Below are 21,285 nucleotides of genomic sequence, written 5' to 3'. Positions count from 1 at the left end.
ATAAAATCTCTATTCTGTTTTGCTTCCTAACAAATTCATTTTGTTTCAAATCCAACAAGAACAGGTTGAAAAATAATGAAATTTAAAATAATAATGATAAAATGGTTTAGAGGTGCATGCAATAAGAAAATGCGTGCAAAATCTACCTTTGAAACGTCCAAATGCAGTCAAACACAGTCTTCATTTCAGCATCAATCTATTCCAATATAATTCCATGTAAATTAGTTTTTTCCCTGATCTCCTCCTAAACTCTAACTCCCGATAAATACCTATAGGTGTTTTCTTTTTAAATCAAACTGTTTCTTTTTTAATCTTCTTTTCAGATAGCAAATTTTTAATCAAAATGAAGGACTTTGCAACATTTTGCTGATGGTCATCTTGGCTTCAACAGCGTCAAATCTGTAAGAATCAACAATGTGACAGTTTGGTTTTAATTTACTTGGTTTTCTAAACAATACCATTTAAACTAGAGATATCAAAATGGTCTGATGGTACAAAGTTTTTGCCAAGCAAAGACTTTAGGAGTTCCTGCAGTTCAAGTCGAGACTCCTTTGGGCTGCAGTGCCATAGATAGTCAATCAAGAGCTTGTCTTGTCCTGCTTTAAGCAGTTTAGGCCAAGTGGTGAATAGAGTTTTGTAAATGGTGGGAAACTGGTTGGGCAGGTAGAGGCAGCTGTAGTGCAAAAGACCCTTAGCATAGTGTGGCTCCTTGGCTAGCATTGAGAGAGCCGAGATCAGTCTTGTTAGCGATGACAAAAGTGACTGAAACAAATAATACATTTCATACTTTAGCTAACACATTCAAAACAATAAAAAATATTTAATGGAATCTGTAAAAGAAATATCAAATATTTGAGGGAAAAGTTTAAAAAAAAAATTATAACTAAGAATTTAATTGCTCCTCGTTTGTGCCACTTGGTGAAATAGAGTCTACTAAACGAGCTGGCATGAATATTTTCTATTTGTTCTGCTCATTAGGATGCCAGAGTTTAAAAATGATTAATATACTAATGGCCACATGTAAATTAAGATAAGATTCTTTAGTTCAATTTTCAAAATATATATGTGTTCATACCTTTTCATCTTTCTGCGCACGTAAAATTTTAGGTCTTCTTAGGGAGAGTAGCACTTTGATAGCCTCTTTGATGACGGTTACTCCCAAATTGGCCCAGCGTTCTTGACTATCCTCCAGGTGTTTAATGACGAAAATGGATCTCCTCTCATACAAAGTCAGAGGGAAGGGTGGTTTGTCCTTGATCAAAGGGGTCCATCGCTCCTTTGCTACCCCTATGATAAAAGCTCTGAAAAATGAAATTATCAATTGGTTGCTCCATTATTTTATTGTTGTAATTAAGATATTTTTAATTTTGTTGAACACAATAGTGATTATAATGACAATTTAAAAAAGAGAAGACATAGTATGTTACCTCGAGAGGATTTCCGGTGTCACTTCCACAGACATGATTTTAGCATTGTAAAATAAGTCATCTAGCATTCCCTTGCAAAAATGTTCCGTGCTGACACTTAAGCAAGAAATGTGGCCTTTGTATATTTTATGACCGAGATCTAAAGCATGAAATAAAATATAGCTTCGTGGACTAAAAAACATCAATTATACCAACCATAAGATCCCGAAAGAACAGATTTCCTGAAGTTTAAAATTCCTTCTGTTTCTTCTGATTTTTCAACATTCATTCTCTCCTGGCACTCAGTTACCTGAAAACCATTATCTTTGGGCTCTTGAGTTTCACCTTCCGTATAATCAAACGTCTGCAGAGGAGATAGGGGGTTGCTAATAATTTTTTGCAACTTTTCGTCTAACAGCTCTAAGTGAAAATCTTCCTCAAATTTTGCAATTTTTTCTTCCCCGTGATCCATAGTCAACAGTGCCTTTCTTTTCAATTTGTGTACTACTGGCGAGAGAGGTTGAATAAGCGGAGGCAGAGAGCTCATTTCACTCAGGATAAGTTCCATCTCCTTCTCCTCTTCCTCCAAAGTGGCATTTGGTTTATCATAGAAAGGCTCAATTGTCCTTGATAAGGATGCTAAATGTGCTGCAGGCCTCGAGGACTTGCAATAATCTTGACTTGTCCCTTCTACAATAGAAGGGATATTTTCTTCAGCTTGATAATCCTCCTCATCAGGTGTGTCAAACAAACTTGCCAGCAGCATTGATTTTTTTGAAAGAGCACGAGAGACGATTTTAGTCACTTTTTTCTTGGATGATATTAAACTTGTGCTTTCCTCCAAAGATTTTCCCTCTAATGCAGTTGTTTCACCCTTCTCTGAAGTTCTAGGCCATGCTTCACATTTGTCTAGTTGAGGAGAAAGGGATCTTTCAAGGTCTTCTAAAGGTTTATCTGAAATATCTGGAGAAATTGCTTGCAAGGTGATTGGGATTTCCAGAGCTTCCCGTTGATCAGGTACATTACTTGCTTGAGGAATTCGCTGATTTCTTTGTATTCCCAAAACATTTTCATCACTAACTCTCAGTTCAGACATATGGTGGTTTTCCAATGGCGTTTCAGAGGCTAAATTCCGACAAATATCTGTTGTAAGACATTGGTCGATAAATGGCACGCTACAAGCAGCTTGCAAATTTTCATTTTCTTCAATAGCATCAAACATGCTATTCTGGAGTTCTTTCCGACTTGTTTCAGTTTGAGCTTCTACAATGGCTTGATGGTTATCCTCAGCCAGATCTTCAGGACTATTTCCAGTTTCTGTAACCTCAGAAAAGGGAAGACACTGAGCTGGAGTCTGCACAGTTGAATGCGAATATGCTACTTCTGGAACTTCACTCCAAATGGTGGAGACAGTCTCAAAATCCCCGTTGTCCGACACCATTGAAATGGGCGATTCAAGTTGGTGTAAAAATCTGTAGTCGCCCAGTTCAGAGTTGGCAACGCTCCGTGGGCACCCTTCCAGCTCAAGGTCTGTCTGGACACTGACATCTTTGGATGTTTCGGAGGAGTTGTACAAGTCTGTCTGGACACTGAAATCCTTGGATGTTTTGGAGTTGCACAAATCTGTCTGACAAGATACTGTAGCGTAGTTTTGTTTGACGGCTTTGAGCTTTGGAAGTTTAACTGAGACGTTGTTAGCCTTGAGTTTTGGTTTCACTTCACTTCGGTTTGCTTGGGTAATTTCTGTAATAATAAATAATGTAGACTTTAGTTACAATTTCTATAATTATACAATTACAATTAGTGTTTCCCTTTGTTGAAAAATGATTTGTAAAAAAAAACAGCTGTTGCAGTTTAGATCTTTACATAAATAGAATCACAAACTTTAACCAGTAAAGCTGCAATTATTTACAAAAAAAAAAAAAAAAAAAAAAAAATTAACAAGGACAAAAAAGCCTTTTTCCATTTTTTATGTTTAGAATGTTTAAAAAATTTTAATTCAATCAATCACCTTCCAGACGAAAAGAAAGTTGCTGCTTTTGAAATTCGCTGTCTGCAACCATGTTTTTCAGCTTTTCTACCTCGTTATTGTGAGTCTCTATTAACAACTGCATATTCTGGAATAGAAAATAATACATTTAGCATGTACTTCAAAAATAAAAGACAAAGATTGATTACATCAACAAAGCGTTCAACATCTGATTGCGCCACTATTAGATCTGCTTTAGTCTTCTCCAACTGACTTGAAACAACTTGTTTTGAAGATTGGAGCTTTCTAATAACTTTGCTGTAATCAAGTAACTTTATTAGTTACGCTGGTCAAACATGTATGAAAATCAAGACATACTTCCTTTTCAGTAGTGACTGCTTCATATAACCTAAGTTATTCAAAAGGGTTACATACAAAGGGTAGCCCATGAGTATCTCATTTTGGGCGTCATTCTGCAATTCCTCTGCAGACGCCGAACTATTGTCGAAGGACATGAAATCAAAGTCGAGTTCCAGATCCATCTCTCTGCTAAATCAGTGGATAAATTTCAGTTAATTTTAATCTATTACAAATGGTAATTTTCACAAACGAACCTTTACATTCACGAGGTAGTGAAATCGTTTGAATTACGTCAAAAAAATGTTGCTCAGTTGGTGCCGGTTTGCCATGATGGGGGCCAAACAATTGTCTCTTTTCGTCCTTTCTGAATTAGTTACGACTCTTCACTCAAAATATAGCACCTAATCTGAAAAAATTAAGGTAATTAGTTTATCAGTTCGACTGAATCATTTAAAATCCGTTAAAATTACTATAATTCCACAATTATAGTTGTTTAGTCAAGCCAAAACAACGTGCAACGTGCGTCGCCCTGCAGGACCGGCTTCCATCTTCATCTTCCGACTTCCATAACATTATCATGGCGCATGCGCTCATGGCCGGCCTCTTACAGTGGACCAACATAACATAATCACCGCAACTGCAAAAAACATGCGCAGTGCCAAGCGCAGTGCCACAGAATTATGGCCAACCGAACAGCAAGAAAACCAAGAAGAAAACAATTTCAGAAATCAGAATCATCAAGAATCATTGTATTGCGTCCTAACCCTTACTCCAAGGCCTTACTCCTTGATATTTTTTATGGAAACATAAATATAATAATGGCTCTCGTGATCTGTTTGAAAATTTGAGAATTTGAGTTCAGAGCGTTTTTGGTGCAAGTCAAAAAATTGAAGCAGACGAATTTGAAGGCAAGTTTTAACGTAAAACCAATCTGAGTGAGAATTGGTGAGTTCTGAACGACACGATCATTTTGAAGTTGCCTCAAGGACCTTCGACCCAAAAACTGTCAACAATTGATTTCAGTTGGCAGAAGACATAATTATATGTAACATAATAAATTTTCTTTGAGCTTTATAACTATAAATACATATATTACGTATAAAATATTACATAGTGGATTGCATTTATGAAATAATTATAACTTTTTATTATCACAATCCAATCAATCAATATTGTTTTTAGTGCACATTGGACAAAATTGGGATGACAAGCACCTCTGAGGAAAATTTCACTAAGCCCACGGAGAATGGTGCTTTAGACAAAGACATTGACAAGTAAAAAGAGTCATTTAATCAATACAACCATGATCTATTATATGACATTTTTACTTTCAGAGCTCGTTACTGTTGGGTGTGCTATGCGTCGGACGAGGAGGACCTTTTGGCGTCCTGGGTGCAACCTTGCAAATGTAGAGGCACTACCAAGTGGGTGCACCAGATGTGCATCCAGAGGTGGATTGACGAAAAGCAGAAAGGGGACTGTTTCAGCAAAGTGCCTTGTCCTCAGTGTGGCACTATTTATCACATAGTCTTTCCTGAACCAGGTCATTCATCATTTATTTTGAAAATTTATAATTCCTAAATTATAACTGGTCTCAACTAAAAAGTTATGAAAAATTTATGTTTTTCAAACATATAAAAGGTGCATAAAATTTTTACATTGCATTTTATTAAATCAAAGAAATTTTGATTGATGTTGGTTGTAAAAGCAAAATTTGCAACTTTTTTATTGTCTGCAGGTTTTATTGAAATGCTCATGAACACAGCTGACAATGTTATGATCCGTGTCAGTCCGTTTGTCACCGCCGGAATTGTCCTTGGGTCACTTTATTGGACAGCAGCATCTTATGGAGCTGTCACAGTTCTGCAGGTAGCTAAAAAAATATTAGGGAAAGAAAATTTAATTTTTTAAATTAGCTCTGAACATTAAAATAATTTTTTGTTAATTTCAGGTGATGGGCAAAAAGGAGGGCGTGTTCTTCATGGAGACGGCGGACCCTTTGACGTTGCTGGTGGGTCTGCCCTCCATTCCGCTGGTACTAATCCTCTCAAAACTGATCCACTGGGAAGAATACCTCCTGCAATTTGTGCGGCGCCAGGTACACTCCCTGCCGGTCCTTGGCTATCTGCTTCCATCCTTCAGGTACTGTCAACCAGAGGAGACGAGGCAGAGTGTCGAGCTGCCGCAGCTCAGCGACCCCGTGTCTTCGACTCGCATTCTTTGTAGCGCCCTCATCCTACCCACAGCCGCTACTCTCTGTGGCAAACTCCTTATTGAATCAACCTCTTCCAATGTCCAGCGGACAATTTTGGTAAGGATTTTATTTTAAATTTGTTGTAAAATGAAGTTTCAATTGGCTTTCTTGCAGGGTGGGCTAATTTTTGTTGGTGTCAAAGGTGCCCTGAGAATATACTATAAGCAACGGTGTTACATACGGCATTCCTTGAGGAGAATCATTGACTATATGCCGGAACAGAGAAGTAGTGATTTTAAACCAGAACCGGTTGCTGATAACAGTTAATTTATAATTAATAAAAGATTAAATTGCAAAAAGGAAATATACGTCATTATTATAAATAATTTAACTCTTAAGCCCCACGTTGGACACTACTTGCCTGCATGTGCGCAAATATTTCTTTCCTCACGCACCCACCATGCTGAATGAATCTGAATCCACTATATGCTCCACTATGCTTGTAATAATCTTAAGATTCTAAATACCTCCGATGCATTTAATGAATTAAATTCTCAGGTTCTTTTTTAAAATATTAAATTAACGAAAGTGAATTTTGTGTCTCTTCATTCATTGTTTATGTTATAGCTCACGAAAGGAGAACTAAATTAAACAATCAATATCCCAAAAGTATATTTTGCAAAAGTGTAATTCTGTCAATAAATAAATTTTATTTCTTATTATGAAAATAACACCAATATAAAGGCTGTATAAATAATTTAGAGAGCAAAACTTCTGTGCTTTTTAATGCTCTTCAAAAAAACGAGCATGTTAAAATGTTAAAAAAAAATATTATACAGGACTAAAGATCGAACCAAGCAGGACAAAAACAGTATAATTATTTTTATCCATGACAAATTTCAGCTAGTCATAAAATATTTTCCTTTTAAAAAAAGAGCCAATTTGTATAAACAATCAGAGTCTCCACACTAGTAGGTGGTTTGTCGAATCTTCTCTTCCAGACAGTTCAGACACATTAGAACACCTGAAGTCTTCGTAACCATCACCACCCGATATCACCAATATAGCTCTCTTGCCTTGACTAGCACTTTCTGAAGGGTAATCTACCTCGACGGTGGTCAAAAATCGAACATGCCCCGTGTGGCCCCTGCTAATTCCTATAAAGGAGCAAAAATTATAATGGAATATAGACATCAATATACATATCATATAAAAAAAACTAAATACAAAAATACCTTTAACAAGAGGTGGTTTTGCTAGTTTGCTGGTGGTTGAAGTAACACTGGGCGTTTTGATTTTTAGGATGACACCAGCACTGGTTCCTACCCAAAGTAGGTCCTGGTGCGCTACTAGGGCAGTGACCCGTAGACATGCTGCTTTGTGTTGCCTGATAATGTCATCACAACCTGCTAAAATTATATACTGTATTTGGTCTGATAAATTTTGGTTCTCATATTTTACTTTTCAGCATGGCTGTGACATTTTGGGCAACGTTGATTTCACTAAGCAACTCCATGCTCAGTCCATTGTACAGTCTTACGATAGAGGAGTTTTGCAGTGAAATCCATACTGCACTTGCAGCACATGAAATGCAGTTAATCGACTTTTCGCTTCTGAAGCCCATGCACAACTTGCTCTGCAAGAAAATTAGCAGAATTAAAAAAACTTCCAATCAAGATTTCATAATTCCATACTTCAACCTGCAGAGACTTTGTATTTAAAATGTACACAATGTTGTTACAAGCACACCAGATAAATGCCCCGTTACCAACTTGGACCATTTTTGTTACTGGTACAGCAGGACTGCTCACTGGCAAGTACAGTGGGTCTGCCCAATCCCAGCGAGTACCTAGCATTAAATTGTGTTAAAAGCTTCTTACATATCGAATAAAAAATCACTTGAATTTCTTGTATAGATAACAATACTTCCATTGGCAAGAGAAGCATAAACCCTGTTGTCCAGGTACCTTGAAATTTGAATTGGTTCAAATTTACATATTTGGTTAAGAGTTAATTTTTGTACATAATGGAGAACACAGTAAATCCAAGATTCATTTTCATTTTGCACTGCCACACGTTTCTACATCCATACACTAGGATGTTTCCATCTTCCGTTCCCAGCCACATTGTGGATTCATTACTGGCATCGTTGATCAAGTCACTGTAACTATTTGGTTCTCGGTACTCTTCAAAATGATCCTCCATATAAGCAGACCTAATTTTAAACATTTATTATTTTTGTTGTTTATATTCTTTTCAATCAATACAAAAATTTTAAAAATAAAATAATATTTTATCAGTTATCACAATCCCTAAATTACAAAATTTACCTGCATAAGTACGGTGGAGCAGCAGCCATGCACAAAATTCTTGATTCACATACCTCGTTGGTGGACAAAACTTTTGGCTCGTCTGCCAAATGAAGGACACATACTTGCCCTACATAGCCATCACTATTGCATATCCACATATCCCTAAATTAAAACAAAAAATAATTATGCAAAGCGATAGGGTTTAACAAATTACCTTCCATGATAATTGCGCTCTGAATTAGCTGTTGCGGACGCACAAGTAAACTGCAGACCTGACCTAGTTTTCCTGATTGTGACTGGGTACAGAAATTGTGGAGAGAATTTTTGATCTAAAAAAATTTAATTTGTACAAATTTAAAATAAGAAAATCAAAAATAATAGGAAAACTGACCCATTTTTTGTTTAGCTTCACTTAGGATGTTCTCCCATGCTTCTTTCTGCTCAAGAGCTTCAAACATTAACATAATACTTTCCAGCCTAAAAACAAAATTTTAATTATAAGTAATATAAGTTGCACCTGTTTCGTACTGAGAGGAAACATTCAAGGCAAGGCAGTGAAAGCCGTTCTCCTCAAGCTGCTTGTCTAGCAACTTCCTCGAAAGGTTTACTTGCATTTCATGCAAAATTTCCTCAAGCCGAGGGTTGCTGCAGTGAAGGCGACTGGCAAGATCAATAATCCTATTCACCGTTTCAGTGTCCTCTTTAATTTCTGTTATCTCGTGCATAATTAATTTTGCAGCTTCATCATGCGCTGTGTGTCAAAGAAAGATAACTAGCATATATAAAAATTTTAATACTTTTTTTCTCTACCTCTAGCAAAATCAACATCGGAAAGGGGAATTTTCATCAATACTTTAAACTTGTTGCACTCCAAAATGCTTGATGAGTTGCTGCTCAAGCTATTCCTGATAAAAAGTTCATAAAATAAAACTTCACAAGTTAATTCTTCCTTACGAGGATGTTTTTCGCACAGGACCACCTCGTCTTTTAATACCGGCCACTACCATGAGGTCAGAAAATAGGAACACCATTCTTTCTTTTGCACTGTCTCCAACTTTCACAGTGACAAGATCATGCCTGAATATTAAATTATTAAAAAACAATATTTTTCTTTCCAGTGTTTCTTAAAACAGACCTTAGAAAAGTTCGATCAGGCGCAGGGAAAATATCACATCCATCGAGAAAGTTCTCTATTTCTTTTATGCTAAGTCTACTTTCATCCTCATTGCAAGATGCTCTCCCTTTGCAGTTAATGGTTACGGCAAGTGCATGGATGGCTCTTTGTGCAGAAACTAAGTAGGAGTAATCAGGGTGCGAACTACTCGTGTGCTTCAAAAGGGCCTTCAAGTGAGAAAGAGATGTGCAAAATAAAAAATAAAAACCAGCAAGCTCAAAATATAAACCCAAAAAAATACCTGGATGAGGAGCTCGTATCTTGGGATTCTTTGGACAGGCATAATCAGGAGCGCGTCAAAGGTCAACTTGCCCTTGTGCTCGCGGGACACAGCCTCCAGAAAATTACCAAATGCTGGTTTTGTCTGTGAGGTGCTTTTAACCAGGGACTTGGCTCTTTGCCAGTTATTTATGAATTCTGTGTAGCACTCCACAACTTGTTTTTGAGAAAACTAAAATTTTACTATTAAAATTTAAAAACTAGAGTTTAAGAAAATGTTACATCCAGAAAGATGTCTCCAATTCTCTGTCGCCAGTCCCAGTTGTCCAATTTATTCTGCAGGTCATCAAGGAAGATTTCGTGGTAATGCAAAATGCTAGGGATTTGGAAAAAAATTTCATCGACAAGGCCAGGCTCAATTAGGTTCTCCGAGTCTTTCAAAGGTACCATATAGTTCTGGGAAAACAAAATGGTAAGTTTTTGGTGTAATTTAGAAGTCTCAAAATCAAATTTTACCATAATTAGGGTTCTCAGAGCTTCAACATAGTATTTCTCAGTTTCATATAACTCGTATACAACATGTGTTCTTGTATCCTGGAATATAATTCAGCAATTTTAAACTCATTTCAGCAAATATATACAGAAAATTCCAGATAATTATATACGATCGATGGAAGTGCATAGATGCGCATTTTGCATTTCTCACCACAGCAAGCAGACTGGCACATTTGCTGAGAAACGCGTCGTGCTAGACGGCACTCTCTCTTAACAATAACCATTTTACCTGTCCTACCCATCCTACTGTTAGTTAACGAATTATAATATGAAAATTTTATTTGACAAGAACTTGCAAAATATACAAACAAATAAATTGATTATGTAGTAAATCATTCAAGTGAAAAGCGTTAATTCCAGTGGGGGCACAAATTGAATAATAAAATATTTTTTATGTTTTTCACTCACCCTGATATTGACCTGTTCCTCCAGGCCGACCATCTGACAGGGACTAGAGGCGGCGCGCTGGTGGACGTGGCCGCCCTCAATGTTGCTCAGCACTGACGAAGAGGCGACAGAGGTGCTGCTGGCACCAAGACTAGTAGGGGGCCGCATCGCATCTGGAAGACTACTTTGCAGAAAGCCTAGCTCGCTGTCCACCTTGCTGGGGGCGGGAGAGGCCCTCTTCATCTCAGCCTCGAGGATTTGGCCGTAGGGGCCGCGCAGGGGCCGCTTGTTGTAGCGCCGAGATAACTGCTGGGCAGGGATGGTGCTGCTGCACACGCTGCTGTCGGTCTCGCCCTCGGAAAGTGAGTCGGCATTCTGCGCCTGGACTGGCGGCTGCAGTTCCTCCGTCTATCCAAAAGAATGGTTAATTAACAGGATTAAGTTTGACGCATTTATTCAATTTGTTTATTCTCTCACAACAGGTCAAAAATTATTTTGGGGGAAAAATTTCAAAATTTGTCAATGCGTTGATAGTTTAATAATGAAATAAAAGAATATATTCTATTCCATTCCATTATAATCTTATGTTATCCAGAGTTCATTCTATGAAAACATTTCAAGGCATGTCCCGTTTGTATAACCGACTGCCGGTTGCTATTCGGATTGAGGTATGATCAGTTTGTGAGATTGTAGAAGGATTTTGTGTCTGCACATACATTTTACTCCAAACTTGAGCTTTTCGCTCGATTTGATTTTCTGCCAGTATTTTCCATTTATCTCTTTGAATCTTGAAAATTTGTCCGCAAATATCTGCATTACTTTAATAAGACAAGCGAAGTCCACGATTATCAAAAAAGGGCTAAGAGCGATTTGTATAATCCAGCCCAGGTATTGTTAATTTCAAACCAAAACCTTGTGACTTGCATGTCTGCTTTGTATAACAAGTTACCTGTTTCGATTCGTTTGGAGCCTCGGCATAAATTTTTTTAAGCTTGCTTGAGGCGTTTTGTTTATATGCATCAATGTGCATAAGTTTTATGATAGAGAAGAGTTTTTTGAGTATATGGATTCAATGTAATATTGTTTTTCTCTTCAGTTATTCTTTCTTTTCTGTACTATGTTGCAAATGGGGCGCGTTGCGTAACTACACCGTGGCGCCGTCTCATAAGTCAATAAAGAATAATAATAATAATAATGTTTGTTTATTCTACTCAAGTCATACATGAAAAAATTGAATTGGAATTTAATAATGAAAATAAAATTGGCAAATAAGAAATATGATTCAAATTTTAATTTTTTGTGATTTGAAGACTAGATGTCTGATAGTTTTCAACGGTTTTAAATACCAAGATAATTAATTAAATGATAATAGATATGGACAAAATTAAACTTTTTTTAAAAAAAGGTTAAGTCTTCAAGATAAAAACTGCAATGACTTTAATCTAGACCGCTCTAGATTTTGAACACAAAATTTTTTTTTTGCACAAAAAATAATTTACACGCTCAGTTATTAATTATTATTATTGATCTTTATTGACTTATGAGGGGTCACCACGATGTAATTACTCATTGCGACGCACCCTATGGCCATTTGCAACATAGTACAAAACAAGTAAAAAATATGAATGAATATATCAAAAATGGTTACTTTTGTTTCTCATTTTAGATCCGAATCTGATAAACGAAGCTCACTATTCTAAAAATTAGTTACTGAGAATTTTGGACATTATACATTTTATGATTTTAGAACTTACAAGAGATTCAGAGGCGGCAGTGCTGTTTGGAGGCGACTCGTTGGCAATCTGGAGGAATCCAAGAGGCGGCAGTGGCAGCAAAGTGTCGAGTAGGGTGTCCGGCAGGGGTCGTGGGGGCAGTTCGACCTCCTCGACCGAGTTGTGTCGCAGCCTGTCCGTTAATTGGCGGAGGCGCGCGCCCTTAGAGCGACGCGCGTGCCTGGGCAGCGGCGCCGCCGCGGCGCCAAGCAGCAGGTCATCGGCAGTGGCGGGCAGGTCCGGCTTCTCGCGCACCGACCTCGACACTGACCTCAAGTCGCTACCGGACATGGCAGTCCATAGTCCTGCGGCCGACCGAGACCAGCAGCACCGCTGACTTGCAAGCGGATGGGCCCGACGACCCACCTATACCGACACACAGACAAACACGCGCTTTTAAAATTAGAACAAGCAGAAAATAGAACAGATCTTTCTGCCCACAACCAACTGACACAGAGAGAGAGAGGAGCGAGAGATCAAGAGACTGGCTGAGGATGCGCTCTGTCCTTCGATGCGCGAAATCTCTATTGAAAAAAATTTGCAATTTCATAGATTTTTTTTTGCTCCATATGGAGATGGAAAAAGTTTTCTAATAATGTAAAATTATGAGAGCAATTTTTTTTTAACTTTTGCAACCTAAGACAAAAATTTTTAAAAATTTATTTGCATATTTAAATTTCCTGACTTTTTGGTATAATTCCTTTGACTGTATAAAAAAAAACATTACAAATTCTTACAAAATATTTCCAAAAATTGATTCTTTTTTTTCTTAATCAAAATGAATTTTTTTATGATTGATAATAATGTGTATTTATTAATATGTTTATATCTTTTGATCTTATTCTCAAGTTCAAGTTTATTTAATTTTGATATAAGCTAACTTATACATTTTACCGTATAAAGCTTTTGCAAAACAAGTCAAAAGAATAATTATTTAGAGCAAAAAATTCGCCCATGTCATAAAACTGGTTTTCCAGCACATATATTTTCACCTTCATTACAAGATCATCATCATTATTACAAATTTTGATATTTTTTGGTAATGCATTGAAAATTCTCGGTATCATTGCAGCAGGGCTCTCTGCAGATATTGCCAGTCTACTTGAGACTTCAACAAGGTCTTCCCGACTAACATTATTTTGATTATTTTGTGTAACTTTTCGGTTATCAATTATACCAGGGTCACTATAATTTTTGAACATTTGGCGATTTCTAGTTAAGAACTTGTCTATCCTTCATTTCATTTGACCTAAATAAGTGGGTTACGACTAACGACGGAGACATTATATGGCATCACTAATTGACAAAATAAAAGCGAAAGAATAATAATAATTAGGATATTTGACAACAAATGCAATCAACTGATACAAAAAGTTGAAAATGACATAATTATATTTACACTCATTTGTCTTTGTTGTTGTAGCTCTTATTTCACGAGCATCATAAAAGCAAACAATTAATGTCAATCTGTTATTTTAAATTTTTGTAAAATAAGTTTTTTTACTTCTTAAAATTTTCACTTAAAAAATCATCCAAATATTTCAAATAATAATAATTTTCATGTTTCCAAGTTGGGGAAAATAAGTAAATTCACATAAAACTTTTATATGAGATGTTTTTTTTTTCTAAAAATTTAACTTTTATAGGGTAGGCCAAAACAAAGTCTTGTCGGCCTGTGCCCTTTATCAGTGCTGCAGAAGGCACCAAACAATTTTTCATTTATTTTTTTATTTTACAATGAAGATACCCCGCACGTACCGTCAAGGTCAAGGAAAATTAAATGAGTTAAAAACAATGGATTGATTTATATATTAGAGAGGCTGTTAAAGAGTTGCACATTTCTCATTGCAATTGCAACTTTTATATTTATTTTATGTCGCAGATATTCAGCTAAAAAACTCCAAGAAAGAAGTGACAAAAGAAACACGTCTACCACGGTAAATCCGTGTATTGAAACAGAAGTTAAATACGAATATTAACTTTTGATGTTCTTCATCTTGGCTTGCCGTGCGATTTTTAATATAAATATCATAAATATAATTTTACTCGCGACTTCTTTTGTTAAAATACATAATCTAAAAAAAAAAATACCTAATGCATAATTTTCCACAAAGATGCTAAAATTTAAGTTTGTATAAAATATGGATAATTTTAATTGGAAGAAGATAATAATCATAAATTGTAAATACAATTATTATTAAAAGTTAGTAAGCACGCGAAACCGTGACGCAATTAGTTTTTCACAAAAACACACCAACCAAAAATATGAATGAGAATTCTCGGTTGAAATCATCGAATCCTTACCAAATGAACCCGTTCTCGGCGTGGGCGGTGAAGGTACAGAGGACGAGATGAATTTGGCACAAACAATCCAAGTCCAAGTACAGAGTGTGATGAGTTCTACGTCTTTATATCAAATCACAACCATGAGTTCTTAGACTTGACTCGATCATCTCTACCCACAATGAATGCTGCGTTGCCATGCCACAGCAGCTGTCAAATCTATCTGCCCACGCTTTCCTCTCTACCAGGAGGTGTCGTTGATCTGATGCTGCGCCGCACACGGAGATCGCATCTCCAGCATCACTACGGAGGCCGGAGCGGTTGCTATTTGCACAAATGTTGAGGCAAATATTTGTGCGTTTTATAATGACACAAAAACGCTTCTTTTTTTGAATTCCATTGAATGCTCAACAACGTGTAATCTAAGTACTATAATTTTTTGTAATTTCATGAGGCTAAAAATACCCTTTTTTTAAAAAATGATTTCGAAATTAAACTGCGCAACAACAACAAATTCTTAATGAAGCAAAGGATAAGACGCACGCCCATTTTTCTTAAGTTTTTCCCGCCAAATTTAAAATATTGCCTACGCCTGCTCTAACTTTTCAAACATGGCGAACTTGACGTTCGATTTATCGTATCCCGTATATATTTAACTTCCCTTTATTTTGTTTTGGTCAGCGTCAGCAGTAGTAGTGTGTGGCACAACAGAAGGTCTCATCGACAAATATATCTGCGACTTTCCTTTGAAATTCGAGTTTCCGCAATAGATCTTGCGGTCCATTAGGAATTTACAAAATGCCTTGGACGGTAATTCTTTTGCTCGTGATCGGTCAAAGCTGAGCTAAAAATGGAAAGCGGCAAGACTTCTTTAAGAGATCTGCAGCAGCTGCTGCGCTATTTTTCCACTTACACGTATAAGGCCAAAGAAACTCATCCAACTGTGAGTTATTTAAGACTTGTTATTGTGAAATAAAGAAAAATATTTAGTTGAACTTCATGGGACACTTAGTATTTTGTGTTGCTAATTTTGATACATACATAATCTATTTTTGGAGGGAAGAAAATTAGAAGGTTGAAATTTACTATTACATTACATATTATATTTTTTTTATAGGCCAACGATGCTATGAAAAAATGTCTTCAGCTAATATCCCTGGATTATGAGTATTCGGTAAGTAAATTAGTTAATTTTTTCCACTGGTAAAAGTCTCAGTTTACATTTAAAAATACCTAAATTTTGAATTGTAAATAAAATAATAATAATTCCAATAACTCACCTCAAGACTATTGATAACTCTTCTGGTGACCTGAGCAACCGATATCCAAGCCACCTGATTGTCCTAGAGGGTGAGAAGCAGAACTCTGGCATCGATCATCAGCCATGCACTATTTATGAAAGCACCCTAGACTCAGGAAAGATGAGGGAGGTCATTTCCAAGGCCAGATTTGCTCGTTGCAGGTCTAGATTTCCAGTGCCCGTCATTCTTTACCGTGGAAAGCACATTTGCAGGTATTTGATTGAAAAGTTAATAAATATAATTTTAAATACAAAAAAATTGTGCAGGTCAGCAACCCTTTCAGGAGGTCCGGAGCTTTATGGTCGGTCAGGATTCAGCTTCTTGTTCTCCTCCATGGGCAACAACCAGGCGCCTCCATCACCCCCCCAGCAAAGTCTGAATTTGGAGGATGACGATTTGGATGAGGAGTCGGAGATCGATGCCTCTCTCCGAGGGGGTGAGTGGCAGTTGTTTGACAAGGTTCGCAACAAGGACATTAAGCTGCTGAAAATGCTCAGCATCGGCACCATCATTGACTTCATGGTTGAGAAGAAGAAAATCAAATTTGGAGTTTAGTAAGGCTCAGAAGAATTTTCGATTGTTTTTTCATTACCACTGGCAATGTTTCAACAGTGTCACTTCATCAGAGAAGGTTGACAAAGAGAACCGCTATAACGACTTCAGAATTCTTGCACTTCCTTACCCTGGTTGTGAGTTTTTCAAGGACTTCCGGGAAAACAATCACTCTAGTGATGGCCTTCTGTATGATTGGAGTCACCCGCAGGTGGACACTGGACTCTACATTCCTGAAGACGAACAAATATCTCATCTTCGTATAGATTGGAGTCAATATCAGGTTAGATTCATATAAAAATTTATGTGTCATAGTTAATATAATATTGGAGTTTAAAATTTTAATCCAAAATTAACTTTGTCATGAAAGAGACTAAAAATCATTACCAAAAAAACTAAATTTTCCTCAAATTTCTTGATATCCTTGATATATTCATCAAAGTTACAACATAGTGGATGAGACTGAAGTCTGAAAAGGCTTGCCCACCCCCGCCGAATAACTAATGGCGTGCGAGCTCCCTCATTCACTTGATGTTGTATTTAGTTGATTGATAAAACCTAATTATTATTATTATACAGACTTGTTGTAAAGGCAAATTGGAGATGTACTATATATGTCTAATGCAATAAATTTTGATCTAATCTAATCTAATCTAATCTACTATTTTCAGAAATGGGATTTGACTGAGCTGACAAAAAACTACATGTTGCTGATTTTATCGTACATCCATGAGGCCAAAAGTGGCCTGTTGGTGCACTGCATCAGTGGGTGGGACCGGACGCCGCTGTTCATCAGTTTGCTTAGACTGTCGTTGTGGGCCGACAACCTTGTGCACCAGTCTTTGTCGGCAGCAGACATCCTCTACCTCAGCCTAGCATATGATTGGATGCTCTTTGGCCACCACTTAGCTGACAGACTGAGCCGAGGAGAGGAAATTCTATTTTTCTGCTTCCACTTTCTCACACACCTTGCCGAGAATGAATTCAGTCTCCACAGGTTAAATAATTTTCATGATGGAAAATTTTAATGTTTAAATTTAAAAATTTAAAGACCAAGGAAGAGGTCACCAATGGTGAGCATTTCTGCTAGACATGAGTCGGAATCTTCTTCAGTTACTGATTTTGAAGAATTAGAAGTTGAAAAGATTTTGTACCCACAAGAAGGATCGGTTTCAAGTAGTTTGAGCTCTAATAAAAGTGAGGACCATCAAGTTTTGTACAGCAGTTTGCCTGGGTACATGGAACATTCTCAGATAGCGTAAAAAAAATTAAGTGTAAGAAAATTAAATTTTCAATATTTCTCAAATTTCCCCAGAGGTTCTGGACAAATAAGTGAAAGTATGTGGGCTTCAGCTGTGATGTCGATGGAATCAAAACATTTTGAAGATCAAAACTCTGAATTATTGTCCTCTAGTCCCAACCAGCGGAGTAGTCCACGCGTTTCAGAAGCCCAATCCAGTCCCGTTGCAGTGCCAAAAGACAGATTTAGACATCGGCATGACTCAAATGGCTCGTTTGCTGGAAGGTTCCTATCAAAACTTTTCAAACGTTCTTTGAATTATCATTTTATTCAATTTAGCTGGCAAATCATATCTGACCAAGGGAGTATGCGAGGCTCAAACTCCTGTGGAGTGTCTGATTCGGTCTTATATCTTAAAAACAGGTGACTAAATAAGTCTCTTTTATGTTACTAATGGATCTAAAAACAATGAAATTATAAATTCTAGCACTACTACTTCTTACAAAGCTTCAGAAGACATGACACAGTCGAGCATTACTGTAATTGAGAATGACAGCTGCTTAACTTACGGAGAAATTCCTCAGACGTTAGATTTATCATAATTTAAATTTTTTAAATATTAATTGGTTCATTTTAGGAGGAAAGAAAAGTTGAAAGCAGTGCAGAGCCTCTTTTTCAATGTTTACCACTCAACTTCTCCTCTGCCTTCTGAAGGGATCAGTCTCAGCTCATTTCTTGGAAATTTTGCAGAAAAAGTAGGCATTTTCCAGACTGCCCACTCTTGATAGTCTTTTGAGGAATGAGTAGCATCGGCAGGTGCATCACACAAGACTGCACACAGAGTTAATTTTCTCATTTTGTTGTTACTTTTTCTTGATTTTAACTTGTTGATCATTAGACAAATTCATTGTTCTAAATTTTATTTTCTACTTATTATAGTCAACTGTGACGCCGCAGAAATTTTAAATAAATTTTTGTCATAAAAAGTGAAAGTAAAGAATTTTATTAATACAATCCTAATTATTATTTTCATCAATCATTATAGACTTAAGGTGTGATACTGAAAGCAGCCCAAGCACCTGCAACTGGAATAAAAAATGGCTAACTATAAGTGAAACTAAATAACTAAAAGATAACCTTCAAATAGCAAACACAAGTGTGTATCTAAGAAATAATTTACTTATTCAGCTTTTTTTATCTTGGAGATTAAGATAGCTAGAAGTAAGCTTCCGCCAAAAACAAACTCAATGAAAATTAAGTTATTCGAGTTGCGTTGAGCTTCCAGTAGAATGGTGGTTGTGGATGCGTCGTTCTGACTGCAGTTAAAATGACCAAATTGGAGTAAGTAAAGCAAACTATTTTTATAAAAGATTTACTTGATAAATTATTTATATATTTTTTAATTACCTACTATAGTATTTTATTTTCAAAATATCTTTTTGTAGTTTGGGCTGCAGTGCGGCAAATATTCAGGTATTTATCGCCTCCCGGTAAATGCTTGATTATGAGTTTCAGTGAGTTGTTCACTAGCACTGTGCCTATTTTTCTCCCAAGAAATTTTTATAATTAAATTTTTTGACATGTTTGGAGAAATACAAGCTGAATTCAATTCAAATAGAAAAGTGTATTATATTTTTAAAAATTTATATATTTATAATCGCGAATCTAAGTAATCTAATTAATTATTTTTCTAAAGGAAAATTTCTAATTTAAAATATTCTAATCAGCTCTCAAATTAAAATAAATTTTATATTTCAGATTACTAATTGCAACACTGATCTTAGCGCAAGGGTTAGTCGCCCAAAATGAAGAATTTCCAACTTTGCAAGAATTTCAGGACACCTTTTCAATAACTTCAGAGGATCACCAAATACGTGAAGTTTCCCATCTGAATAACAACAGCTTTACTTCTGAAAGTAAAAGCTCGAAAACGAATGAGAAGTTTTACACAAAACCACCCTTCCAAGTGCTAGATATTTCAAGCACCGAAAAGCCCTTCAATCCAGCAGCTCCAGAGCCATTGGTGGTGCAAATGATTCCGGACAGTCTCCTTCCGGAAAACGATTCTAGCGCGTCAAACATCAACAAGCATAAACAAAACGCTGCCAACAACTTCGAAAAAGAGCAGGAATGGGATTATGGGTTGAATAACGAGTACCTGAGTTACCTCCAATCCAAAGGGATAATTGACAAAGATGGTGATGAGCTTTTTATCGCTGAGGAGGACGGGGACGACGATGACCCAAAGGTGGTCAATTATGTGGATGACGACCCAGAAAATTGGGATATGAAGACCTTGGCCAACAATTTGAAGAACGATGACCAAAATGATGAGAGCTCCAACTCAGAAGAGCTGATGAAAGTTTTGTCACAGGAGAATTCTGAATCTTGGGACAGTTGGGTGGAAAAGCAGCTTGAAGCGTATTTGAACCACCTGAAGGGTGGTCACAGGTCTCATGAGAAGGACGCCCAATGGTCCTCTGACTCAAGAGAAACCAGGGCTAACAAATCAAAGACGGTTGAGGTCCAAGAGTTGAAAATGGAAAGTCAAAATTTGAGGGAACAGGAAGAAGCTCTCACAAAGGTCAAGCCGTCCATGGCGATTTTGCCTAATCAAGGCAGGAAAAATAGCGTACAACATTGGAAGAAAGTGCTGCGGAAGGGGCAAAATGAAAAGGTCATAAGACCAGATTACTTATCGGAAATGGAAACTCCCACAAAATCGCGAAATCGAGAAGAGGTAATAATAAGGAACCAAAAGGGAAATCGTGAGGACAAGAAGGAAAAGGGCTCGAAAAAGAAAAAATTCAAAGGGAGGAAATATAGAGAGGATAAAAGTGATAAAATCAAGGAAAATAAGCGATTAGGACGCCCAAACAAAGATAAAGCGCCAAAGAATTCAGAACTTTTTACAAATCGCTTGAAAAGCGTTTTCAAGGGAGGTAAACGCAAAGGCTCAAAGGGCGAAGAGCTGAGAAATAAAAATAGTCGTTTAGATAAAACATCTGCGGAGGTCAAGAAAAATGACGAGTCAAAACAAGTTGAATTAAGCGTAAATCCGATGCCCCAGGCGGAGGTCACTGTCAAACTGGAGGACCTGGAGCACACAAGGAATTTGCTTCAGAAGTGGAGGGAATTCCTGCGGCATGGTAAAACTCAAGTCAGCCCTAGACAATTTCCATCAGACAAGAAAATCGCACCAACGAATATTAAGAAGAGCAAAGAAGAAAAGGCAAGAGTTAACATTCGTAAAATTATCCACCGTAGCTGGAAGTCGTTTTAAAGAATAATACAAGACCTGATCGAGCGCGCGATACGGGTCAAAAAGTGGCAAATCAAAAGGTGGACAATTCATTTGGAGTTGTGCTGAGAAAATCAGAGAGTCACCCTCACCGCAATTTAAGCAAAATTAGTATTGTACATTGTATCTAGAAATTGTGTATATTTGCAAACAATTAATTATTAATAAAATAAATTCTAACATATTTACGGCTATTAATTAGTGTGAACTAATGCAATAAACAAATCAAAAAAATATAAAGGAATTTATCATTTTTTTTT

At 36.8% G+C, this 21,285-nt stretch overlaps 5 protein-coding genes across 8 annotated transcripts; 3 read left to right on the top strand and 2 right to left on the bottom strand.

The window, feature by feature from the left end:
- Positions 1 to 261: 261 nt before the first annotated feature.
- Positions 262 to 4,334, bottom strand: LOC132204173 (uncharacterized). Of its 2 annotated transcripts, none has more exons than XM_059632496.1 (10): positions 4,206 to 4,334; positions 3,990 to 4,141; positions 3,754 to 3,924; positions 3,585 to 3,693; positions 3,418 to 3,523; positions 1,623 to 3,149; positions 1,428 to 1,566; positions 1,076 to 1,301; positions 459 to 762; positions 262 to 399 (listed from the first exon to the last, which is right to left on the bottom strand). In XM_059632496.1, the coding sequence occupies exons 3-10, from the start codon at positions 3,915 to 3,917 to the stop codon at positions 374 to 376; spliced, it is 2,601 nt and encodes an 866-aa protein (XP_059488479.1). In that variant the 5' UTR covers positions 3,918 to 3,924; positions 3,990 to 4,141; positions 4,206 to 4,334; the 3' UTR covers positions 262 to 373. The 2 variants fall into 2 exon arrangements, with proteins under 2 accessions (XP_059488479.1, XP_059488481.1); XM_059632498.1 differs by having other exon boundaries at positions 3,754 to 3,921.
- A 105-nt stretch (positions 4,335 to 4,439) lies between these two features.
- On the top strand, positions 4,440 to 6,293 carry LOC132204671 (E3 ubiquitin-protein ligase MARCHF5-like). Its single transcript, XM_059633300.1, has 6 exons — positions 4,440 to 4,643; positions 4,918 to 5,009; positions 5,070 to 5,278; positions 5,474 to 5,604; positions 5,687 to 6,046; positions 6,104 to 6,293. The coding sequence occupies exons 2-6, from the start codon at positions 4,939 to 4,941 to the stop codon at positions 6,254 to 6,256; spliced, it is 924 nt and encodes a 307-aa protein (XP_059489283.1). The 5' UTR covers positions 4,440 to 4,643; positions 4,918 to 4,938; the 3' UTR covers positions 6,257 to 6,293.
- A 308-nt stretch (positions 6,294 to 6,601) lies between these two features.
- LOC132204666 (rho guanine nucleotide exchange factor 17) lies at positions 6,602 to 15,087 on the bottom strand. 3 transcript variants are annotated; one of them, XM_059633292.1, is made up of 20 exons: positions 14,812 to 15,083; positions 14,653 to 14,754; positions 12,331 to 12,714; positions 10,598 to 10,984; positions 10,151 to 10,228; positions 9,917 to 10,090; positions 9,657 to 9,866; positions 9,377 to 9,582; positions 9,196 to 9,318; positions 9,052 to 9,146; positions 8,770 to 8,992; positions 8,633 to 8,718; positions 8,456 to 8,570; positions 8,260 to 8,403; positions 7,953 to 8,144; positions 7,829 to 7,896; positions 7,624 to 7,778; positions 7,391 to 7,565; positions 7,165 to 7,338; positions 6,602 to 7,086 (listed from the first exon to the last, which is right to left on the bottom strand). In XM_059633292.1, exons 3-20 carry the CDS (start codon positions 12,637 to 12,639, stop codon positions 6,884 to 6,886), a joined length of 3,117 nt encoding a protein of 1,038 aa, XP_059489275.1. In that variant the 5' UTR covers positions 12,640 to 12,714; positions 14,653 to 14,754; positions 14,812 to 15,083; the 3' UTR covers positions 6,602 to 6,883. The 3 variants fall into 3 exon arrangements, with proteins under 3 accessions (XP_059489275.1, XP_059489276.1, XP_059489274.1); XM_059633293.1 differs by having other exon boundaries at positions 7,165 to 7,335; positions 14,653 to 15,087; XM_059633291.1 differs by having other exon boundaries at positions 14,653 to 15,083.
- LOC132204667 (myotubularin-related protein 14) lies at positions 14,949 to 18,729 on the top strand. Its single transcript, XM_059633294.1, has 11 exons — positions 14,949 to 15,574; positions 15,749 to 15,805; positions 15,918 to 16,144; positions 16,199 to 16,486; positions 16,545 to 16,767; positions 17,156 to 17,481; positions 17,536 to 17,742; positions 17,800 to 18,009; positions 18,064 to 18,147; positions 18,212 to 18,310; positions 18,362 to 18,729. Exons 1-11 carry the CDS (start codon positions 15,482 to 15,484, stop codon positions 18,507 to 18,509), a joined length of 1,962 nt encoding a protein of 653 aa, XP_059489277.1. The 5' UTR covers positions 14,949 to 15,481; the 3' UTR covers positions 18,510 to 18,729.
- A 203-nt stretch (positions 18,730 to 18,932) lies between these two features.
- Positions 18,933 to 21,267, top strand: LOC132204668 (spliceosome-associated protein CWC27 homolog). Its single transcript, XM_059633296.1, has 2 exons — positions 18,933 to 19,065; positions 19,483 to 21,267. Exons 1-2 carry the CDS (start codon positions 19,052 to 19,054, stop codon positions 21,005 to 21,007), a joined length of 1,539 nt encoding a protein of 512 aa, XP_059489279.1. The 5' UTR covers positions 18,933 to 19,051; the 3' UTR covers positions 21,008 to 21,267.
- Positions 21,268 to 21,285: the final 18 nt, after the last annotated feature.

The sequence above is a fragment of the Neocloeon triangulifer genome, unplaced genomic scaffold (genome assembly GCF_031216515.1).
Source record: "Neocloeon triangulifer isolate White Clay Creek 2 clone unplaced genomic scaffold, ASM3121651v1 ptg000022l, whole genome shotgun sequence".
NCBI classification, from domain to species: Eukaryota; Metazoa; Arthropoda; class Insecta; order Ephemeroptera; family Baetidae; genus Neocloeon; species Neocloeon triangulifer.
Note: the sequence above shows the minus strand (reverse complement) of the source record. Positions and strands in the feature narration are given on the sequence as shown.